This window comes from Cynara cardunculus (genome assembly GCF_001531365.2).
Source record: "Cynara cardunculus var. scolymus isolate 2C chromosome LG 17, CcrdV1, whole genome shotgun sequence".
NCBI lineage: Eukaryota > Viridiplantae > Streptophyta > Magnoliopsida > Asterales > Asteraceae > Cynara > Cynara cardunculus.
This window is the reverse complement of record NC_037544.1, coordinates 5,052,343-5,063,002: the sequence shown is the minus strand read 5'-3', so window position 1 is coordinate 5,063,002 and position 10,660 is coordinate 5,052,343. Positions and strand designations below refer to the sequence as shown.

Here is a 10,660-nt window from a genome sequence, read left to right as displayed (position 1 = left end):
TGAGACCCGTAAGACCAATTCTCAACCCTTGGATTAGATTTACAATCGTCAGATCTGAACATTCATAAACGCCACAAGACTTCTCAATATTTACAAAATTGCCACCTTGCAATTTTGACCATTAGATCATTAGATTATAAAGTTGATCTATGAATATAAATTGGTCTTACGGGTCTCACGAAAAACTCTTGGTCTCACGTGAACTCGACCCTATATATATATTAAAAAAATTAAATTTTAAATAAGAGAAAGACAATTCATCAACATTAACATAAAAATAACAAAATACAAATTTATAACATAATTTAACATACATGATACCACATAAATGTAGACTTAGTTTCATAATGAAAATAATACCATTTATGTGGTTTTTTTTTAATTTGTGTTATTTGAATTATTGTAATTTTTAATGTAAAATTTATTAATTAAAAATTTAACCTTTTTATTTTAACAAATCTTAATTAATTAAATAAATAAATTAATAATTATTTATTATTATAATATCTATTACAAATTATATTTATTCTTATTAAAAATAGTAAATAAAATATGTTATTTTAATATGGGGTGTAACATTTCATCATACTAAATTTAAGATGAGACATGTCACAACTGAAAACGGATCAAAAGTCTACCATTTACAGTATGGAGCTCTAATAGAACTCCAAAAAAAAAATAACATTATAATCATTAAAATTCATAGCACTAACATAATTACATAATAACATAGCAAAAGCACTATATTCAACCGCTAGTCTTTTAACATCCTAAGCCATCTTGACCCTTCATCTTGTCTCTAATTTATATCTTGAACCTGCCAAGGTAAGACAAAACGAACCTCAATTGAGCAAAAATTGTCCAATGAACGAATAATAGCACAAGAAATATCAAATATGAAATATATAACTGAAAGGAAACATTACGATAAAAGTGAAATCAATTTAAATGTAAATCTCTAAATATTGAAACTTATATAATAAAAAAAATATCCAAGGTAAGAAGGTCATATCTATCATTAGGATACGTTGTTCATGATGGATGATCAGTCCAATCAGGCGTCGTAATGAAATGAAAGTGTTGAACACTACACCATCACATTCCCTGGTAACCAGAGGTATCTGGTATTCGACTATATCCGGTAACCACTATAATTGGTATTCGACTTTATCCGGTAACCACTATAATTGATATTCGGCTCTATCCGGTAACCAATATAAATAGTATTCTGCTCTATCTGATATTCGGTTCATATGATGCATCCAACATTCTCTATTTGGCTTGGTCGCGATCTTTACGAGAATGTCATGACTATTTTAGTCATCATGAGAGCGTCTCAACACCTGTGCCCGAGTATTGAACCTATTCAAAGTTAATTCAATAAACTCAAACTCAAATAACCAAATATTTGATAATAAGTCTCATAAAACTATTGATATCTATACTATCTTATTAAACAAATTTAGCAAAAGTCTTAAAGTCTTAAAATACTAAATGACCAAGATACCTTTTAGTCACTTTTTCATCCCTTCCTCTCCTCACATACACTCACCCCCTCACATACACACACCCTCTTACAACCGATTTTTTTAAAATAATAATTTTAAATTTACACTTTATACCCGTATAATTAGTTAATTAATTTACTTTACGTCCTTTACTTTTAAATATTTTATTTTAAACATTTATCAAATTAACATATATAATCGTATATCAATTAAAATATGTTTAAAAAATATATTTTTATTTTAACAAGTTACACCATCATAATCGTCTCGTTAATACATTCGAAATGAGTCCAATATTGAATAGTTTTTGACTTAATTATATTATTTTATATTATATATATTGTGAAAAAATATTTTTAATATTTACGATTTATACTTTTATAGTTATTTATTTATATATATATACTATATATTTTGGGATTAGGCTGTCCAAATTGCACTGTATAATATGTTCTAAATTAATATGTTATTGGGTTTTTTTTGAAATATATATATATATATATATATATATATATATATACATGTATTAATTCAATCTCAATCTGAGTTTCTAGACAAGAAAGAGGGTAAACAGTTGAAATTTCATTCTAAAACCCATCTTTTTTGGTCTTTTCATGGTTTATAATCTGTTAAATTTGTAGTTTTATTTATTGGTTTTGAGTGTTTATTTTAAAACTCAAGTTTCTTGGTTCCTTTGCTCTTGGTGTAAAGCGAACACATTTGTGGAATAGTTTGAATATGTTGGATTTTAAATATATTGGATTTTAAACTGTTAAACAATTTTTTTTATCGATAGTCTGTAATTGGAAGTTTGGAACTATAACTTTTATTTATTCAAATTGTATTAATATGTAAAGACCAAGTGTACCATATATCATCATCAAATCTTATCTTATAAACAGTGGAACTTCAAAATCGTTAAAATTCATGGCTCCCGCCGCATTGCACGGGTACACAACTAGTTCCAATTCATATAAAATCGACCATGGGTCTTAAAACACACTGATAATGGTTTGGACTTCTCAAGTACATACATTTTTTAAACCAATACATCATATAACACATAAAAGAATCTAAAATACCAGTTTGATCGTCTCCACTTTTGTGGGTGGGTGTCATGATCAAGATTTCATAGCATGCATTATCACCACAATTGATTGTCCACATATCAAAAGAAATTAGATATTCGTAACTCGGAGGTGTTTTATAGAAAATCAAACAAAATTTAAGGCTTAGGAACGGTTTACAAAAATCCTTATCAACTTATTATAAGTTAGAATGATTTAATTTCTTAAAAAAAAATTATTATTAGTTTACACATATATAAACACTTTTATCTAACACTGGTAGGTATTTATTACCAGTATCAAACTGAAATAAATCAAATAAACTACGGCAGCATCAACAAGATGATGATGAGATCAATGCCTCTTATAATGATAACTATTTTTCCCATGATCCCATTGTTCTTGATGGTCGAATTTCAGCTTCAATGATGACGTGTTGTTCTTCAGTAGTTGCAGGTTTGGTCGAGTCGTCGATCCTCCATTTTCTAAAAACCGGAACTGAACTCATAGGTACTTACTATACGATTCTCGGAAGAAATAGCAATTTTTAACATCAAAAGCTACTCGTGATTAGTTTCACAAATGATGTGATTATTGGTGATTGTTTTGAATATGGAAACAACAATGCTGGATTTGAACTTCGAGGTGCTAAATCGAACGGAGGCGAGTTGTGTTCATGAGGTGGTCGTTTCAGTAATCAAGCCTAGAAACATCAACTGAATTCGTGAGGTACGTTTAACCATCGCCTGTGCAATTTACTACTAATTAGGGTTTTATTCGTTAGTTGATCACATTATTGTTCAAAGCTCGATCATATTACAGCTACTGGAAAGCCTATTCGATCTCATATATGAAGTAAGTTCATCTACATGATTTTTTAGTCAAAAATCTCATCAACAATTTAGTATTTAGCAACGATTACGCCTGTAAAAGTGGAATAAGAATCAAATGTCCGTAAAAATTGGGTATAGGTGTAAAAGTGTTCATGTTTTTTGGTGATTTAATTTCATCATCTGGTATATGAGATCCTCACCAGCCATAGAAATAAACAAGTCTAAGCTGTTTGTTTTCCGCCATGGAAATGCTCATTTGCTTTCACAAAATCTGGCGAGAATCAAGCAATGTCTCTCGAAATAAACCTGTATCGTGTATTTGTGTTTGGAGAATTTAAATTTAGAGGATTTGTTGCTAAAGATAGATTTCATTCTTCCTTTCCTATAAGCAGCATTGGCCGATCCAAGTTATAAACAAAGCCTTTCAATATGAAAGGCTTATGCTGCTATCTTTTTCTTTCCCTTTCTATCTGTTCTTTCCCCTCTTTATCTCTTTCATTAAACAAAGCCTTTGCGGCTGCGATCACCCGTCGTCACCTAGGCGCTCTGATAAATATCAATCATCGACCCTTTGTTTTTGAATTTCAGATCGATGCCCGTTTGAATTTCGCTAATCCTAGACTTAGGATGGCTTATGGTGTCTTCCAAGAATGGAAAAAGGTTATCTTCTCGGACCCAGGTAACATGATCGCCAACTGGGAAGGCACAGACGTGTGTTCTTACAACGGGGTGTTTTGCGAAAAAGCTCCTGATGATCCAAATTCAATGACCGTTGCTGGCATTGATCTTAACCATGGYGACATYGCCGGCCAWYTGGYTCCTCATMTKGGCCTATTAACWGACCTTAGCKTRTTCCATATAAATTCSAATAGATTTTGTGGGAYCATCCCRACGAGTTTCTCCARGCTCACRATTCTACACGAGCTAGATWTAAGTAATAACAGATTYGTAGGTCCKTTTCCTAGCGTTGTCCTAGAATTGCCTCGATTGAAGTATCTTGATCTTAGATTCAATGAATTTGAAGGGCAGTTGCCTCCTCAACTCTTTGATAAGGATCTTGACGCTATCTTCGTGAATGACAACAAATTCTCGTCCCCAGTCCCTGAAAACATTGGTAATTCAAAGGCTTCGGTGATTGTGTTTTCAAATAATGGCTTTAAAGGTTGCATTCCTAAGAGCATTGGTCAAATGACGGGATTAGAGGAGATCATTCTATCTAACAACGAGTTTTCTGGGTGTTTGCCGGAGGAATTAGGATTACTTGAGAACTTAACGGTCTTAGATTTTAGCAATAACCAGTTAGTAGGGACGCTTCCTAAAGGTTTCGAAAGATTAAAGCAACTTGAGAAAATTGACATTGGACGGAATCAGTTGATAGGGAAGGTGGTCGATAACGTTTGCAGTTTGCCCAAATTGTTGAACTTTACGATCGCTGATAACTTTTTTGATGGTTTGGAACCAACATGTGAAAACCCAACGAAGGCTGAGTTTCTTATAGATGATAAACAGAACTGTTTGCCAAAGAAACCGAATCAGAAAGCAGTTGAAAAGTGTTCGCCGGTGGTGAATCGGCCGATAGATTGTAATAATGTCGGGTGTGAGAAACAAAACGGTGGCCGTAGCAGTGACGAAGAGTCGTTATGGAGAAAACCACCACAGATCCCTGCACCACTGATGCCATCTCCTCCATCACCTGTTGAACAACCACCGCCGCTGCTGCCACCTCCGACACCTGTTGTTCCGCAACCAGAACCTTCTCCACCTCCACCACCAAAGGTAGAGCCTCCACCACCACCGGTTGAATCGCCTCCTCCACCGGATCAATCACCGCCTGTGCCCGTTTTCTCTCCACCACCCCCGGTGCTGCCGGATCCAACGCCAGAAGTAGAGCCTTCTCCAGGTGCAACACCAGAAGTAAATCGCAATTTTTTTGGTTCTTTTGGAGTACACTTTGGGCCTGGTTTTTTCCATCATTTCCACTTCAAACATGAATCACAAACAAAAGTTAATGACTAGGCTTTTGAAAACAAATCCCATTAGAACAAATAAATCAATGCTTTCTTTCTTGCTTTCAAACAATGTCCACCAAAACTAACCCATGAAAACATAAACAGCTCCTCTAATGAAATGGGTAAAGAAAAATTAACCAATGAAATGGGTTAATGACATTAAGTTTGGTACGCGAACAAGACAGGACAAGAGAACGATACTAAATTGGATAATACAAGTTGTCTACCTACTGTTTGGTATGACTAAGACTGGACTTGGCCAGATAAATTACCCTTGAAGGCTGTTTACTGATTTTTATGTGGTGGTTAACGGTGACAGTGGAAGAGAAGGTGGTAATGGTGTGATAGTGGGGTTGGACCCGTTGGTGTCCGGTTGTTAATGGTGATTGTAGATGACGTGAAGGTTATGGATAGCGATGGTGGTTAGGGGTATTATCAAATGAAAGTAGATTAGTAATTTTTTAGTTTTTTTTCATCCTTGTCTAGTCTTGTTCCATCTATTTTGGTGGAACAAAAAAAAAACCTTTTTCTGTCTCATGTCGCGCCAAATGTGGAACAATGAATTGTTGTTCAGTCACATGTTGTGTCAAACGTGTGAAATGATGAGTTTTTGTTCTTTGATAGTCATGTCCAGTACCATGTACCAAAATGATATGACTTTTTTATTATGAAAATTTATTTTCAGACAAAGAACATATTTGTTTTAAATATTTGTCGTTCGTTTAAAGAAACCATATTTCACTATGTGAAATATTTTCCTTTATTAATACCAAAAAAAATAGCAAACGTTATCGTTGCAGATCAGAAAACGTACAACATCGAAGTGAATAATATATCAGGATATATCATATAGTAATATATTTTGAAGTTAAAAGGTTTAGAAACGCCTTTGATTTCAAATTACAATTATTAGTTAGTTTTTTGGAGTCCAAAAAGTTTTAAAAATTATATATATGTTACGTTCCGGTGAGAAGGAGAGTTAAGGTGAGAAACGTAAGAAAAGATCTCCACCATTGGATGTACGTTAGGATGAGATGTACGGAGATACACCGGATCAATCCTCGTATCAAACACGATTCATAGATGAGTTTTAGATTAAAAGTGATCAATGGTCTATATCATTTCTTACGCTTCTTACCTTAACCCTTCTTTGTCTAAGATGCTTCACTTATGCATTAATTAATTATATACTTAAAATTTAAGGGATTATGGGGCCGTTTACCAAACACTTACCCGGTAAGCGTTTATCGGTAAAATTTAATATTGTCATTTACTTACCAGGTAAGATTTTAGTCCACCAAAATGACATTGTATGCAACAATTTACCCGGTAAGCGTTTACCGTGATAAGAGTCGTTGCTCCTACTTACCAGGTAAAACTCTTGGTCCTTGTGTCACTCTTACCGAGTAAGATTCTTAGTCCTTATCATATTCATCCCGTAAGGTAATGTAGTTTGGTAAGCGTTTACCTGGGTAAGCGTTTGGTAAACAGCCTCTTGGATGTTTCCGGGTACACGGCCGCAGATTGGGGAGGCAATATGACAAACCGTAGGTCTAGAAGTGATCACTAGCAATCCTCTGTCCCTATGATGGTGCTAAATTTTTGGAGTTTTAAGGATCCAAAACTCGGGTAAGTGATTTAGTTTCACAGGTACCAAAAACATGTTAGAATGAAAGAACATTCAAAGTGTTGATAATAAGGTTTGGTGCACTACTTTTTTTTTTTTTTTTTAACGGTTCAAACATCATCTTCATTTTACGTCACGAGAACATGAAAACACATTTTTACTATAGTCAATCACATGTGAAAACACCTTTTCATTACATGTGATATACACGTGTCAGAGACGCGAACGACCTTCAAGGCTTCAACGTAACCTAAGTTGCGGGCCAAGTCACCCATACACCACTAGTCCTCGTCACATGTATTATCACATGTGATAACGGCATTCTTTATGTGATACTAAATCAGAGGCGTAGAATACCTTTGGTGTGGCCTAGGTCGCAGGACACATCGTCCTCGCACCATCAAATCCCTTACGTGTGTTATCACATATGATAAGGGTGTTCTCGTGTTTTTATAAATGAAGTTGTTCTCGTTTGAATCTCCTCTATACATATTCTTGTTTATTAATGGGTGATGCTAGAAATGCCGTGGTGTATGTATGTGCATCTTCAACAGAATCTTGAGAATGTAGAAAATAGAGATTGGAACTTTTAGCATGTGTTGAGATGACCAGATAGTATTTTATGAGGTCCCAAAATCTTCCAGTATATCATACTCAAAAATAGGTAGGATCAAAGGATAAGATGTGCCCGGAAATAACTGATGATGAATGTGTTTTTCAATTTTTCATTTTTGTAGAGTAAATTCTATGAAATTTAAATGTAGGGTTAAATGTATGAAATATCAATCTACTTTCATAAATTTCTTTATTATTGCATTGTACTTTTATTTTTTCTTATACAACAATGTAATTTCAAAAAATTATTTTTTATTAAAGTATTGTACTTTGAAAAACTTAGTTGTTATAGCAAGGAATTCCCTTTTGGATTAAGCTAAGATGACATGCCAATGTCATTGTCCATGTGTAACATATTCTTGACGTGACATTTCTTATCATAGAACGAGCAAGTTTGAATTACACACAGGTTTCTATGCCAATGTCATTGTCTATGTGTAACATATTGCTGACGTNCAAGTTTGAATTACACACAGGTTTCTATGCCAATGTCATTGTCTATGTGTAACATATTGCTGACGTGACATTTCTTATCATAGAACGAGCAAGTTCGAATTGACATAATATGCAACCTTTTAGTTTAACTTCATTTTTCTCCGCAAGGGCACTTGCATGAACAAAGAAAGAGGCCCACTTGCAGCTGGGAGATGAATAATCATTTTTCTTCTCATCATCTGTATTTAAGAATGATCAGATAAAATCTATTTTTTCAATAAAATGCACCCATCACAAGTTGCGACAAGGGTACTTGCGGTATTGATAAGTGGTAAAAATGAGAAAATGATGATTAGGAGATGAACCACGTCGGTCAAAATGGCTATTTACGTTAATTTCCCCCAAAAGAAGTGGTGTCTACTAGGGATATCATTAAATGAAGAACCATTATTCATAATGCTTTCATAATTTCTTGAAAATGTGATAAATCTGATTCGTTTGTTGAAAAATGGTTCGATTTTTTTCTATGAGTCAAATGGATTGACGTAATTATATGTTCACAACTTGCTAAATTGTTTTTTGAAGTTTGATTATTATTTTGATGATATAATTGTATTTAATATAATATTTACTATAACATGATATGGTTTTATATTTACTAGTTGTGAACCCACACAATGCAGCCGGAAACATGAATAAATTTGGTCATCTTTGTTGCAAGATCATTTATATATTTTTATTTATCCTTTAAGGCATTGATTGATTCACAAACTAGTCGGAACATGAGAGGATCAATTGGCTTCGGAACATGAGAGTATCAATTGGCTGCCATGTGTTTACACATAAAAGTGTAGTAGGCATAAGATATATCCTACTCCCATAATTTATGCCTTTGCATAGTTGAATCATATGTAATTTCACACAAAAGACCTCCTGATGTCTATTTGATGCATATAGTCTTGCATTGATTTTTGCACTTCTTGAAAGATTTGTAGCATCATTTCTAATAAACCAACAAACGCAGTATATCTCGTCCGAAGGTAGGGCTAAGAGGTAAGATGTACGCATACCTTAATTACTGTCTCTATAAGATAGAGATGTTTCCGAGAAGACACCAATAGTAGGAAATGTAAAGATAGGCCACAAGAGTTGTAAAAGAATGTAAAGAGCCGAACACGATAAAAAGCACACAAAAGGAACTCTGTATCTAACACAAGAAACCACCAACCTATGTGAAGAATCTCCCATTCCTACTTGGGATCAACTACCCTAATTCGTTGCCTCCAAGTACTTCTATCCGAGATCATTTCTTATGTGATTTACAAATAACAGAGATCTACTTTTATACACGAGTCACACCCATCGTTGGAAAAATTCCAAGTACAAAAAGATCCTAGATCATAGGAGCTGTTTGGTTCAGGTCAGGAGATGAAAATGAAAATTAGAATGGGGATGAATTTCCATTCCTCCAGTTTCATTTGGAATCAAAATTTGAGCTTCTTGGGGAATAAAGTCATTATGTTAAATAAAACCGAACAGTTTCTTTTATTTTGATTAAGTTGACTCTAACTAAACACCCCTTAGTGTAAGATATCTAACAATCAGACTTGTTATTCAACTGACTAGCCGAATAACAATTAATCTTAAATCATACATACACCTCAATCAATACAAACAGCTTAATCCATATTGGAGTTAATGGACCCCTTAGGAGCTTGATGAGCTTAATGGGACTCGCACCTTATTCGATCAGTTGCTCATGACTGTTTTGGTAGTGGCTTAATGATATAGAAAGTGGCTTATTCAGTAAACTTCTAGGGGGAAGCCTTATGTAGAAAGCCAAGTTTCTTCCAAACCCGCCACTCCCAGTTAAAAAACACGATTCTTCCATCTATAAAAAAACCCATCCTAAACAAATACCTTCCCAATCTATACAAATGAATTAATCCACACAGACATTTATCCATACGGTATATAATGAAAAACCAACCAAACAATCCCTTACATGCATATAAGCCATGTAAGACAATTGTGATTGGTTTTTTGAACCATTGTAACAATCCTAAAGTATAGGCTTATCTCTTTGACCTAATTCGTATTATGTTGTTTTGAATTTGGTAATTGCATGTTCATACAATCCAAAATTGATCTTCATGGCTCCAAATTATACTCAAGCAATCAACATAATCAGAACAGTATATAGAAACAGAAGCTCGTAACAGAATCGTATTCTTTATGTACTTAGCTTCATCATCAAAATTTGCCACCATCAGCAGGTTTCTATAATCTACCAATACAATTAGCTTAATTTTACCCAAAATCGTATTCTAGCATGCCAGCCAAACTCATGCAATAAAATTACAAATCCCCAAATTCAAATCACACCAATATATAATAATCGTTACGCATAACATGTAATTCGAAATCGAATTCCGCACACACCTCAAATTGATGCGACAAAAATTTATGACCTGAAATTTCTTCAAGCGACGGCGACAGGTTGTTGCTTCGCCGGTTCGATATTCGTCTTGGATTTCTGATCAGAAAAATCTTCCATGTTGTATAT

The 10,660-nt window shown here is 34.0% G+C and overlaps 1 protein-coding gene across 1 annotated transcript; it reads left to right on the top strand.

Moving 5' to 3' along the window:
- Nucleotides 1–3,837: 3,837 nt before the first annotated feature.
- LOC112500519 (pollen-specific leucine-rich repeat extensin-like protein 3) lies at nt 3,838–5,424 on the top strand. Its single transcript, XM_025104021.1, has one exon. It carries the CDS (start codon nt 3,838–3,840, stop codon nt 5,422–5,424), a length of 1,587 nt encoding a protein of 528 aa, XP_024959789.1.
- The last annotated feature ends 5,236 nt before the right edge of the window (nt 5,425–10,660 follow it).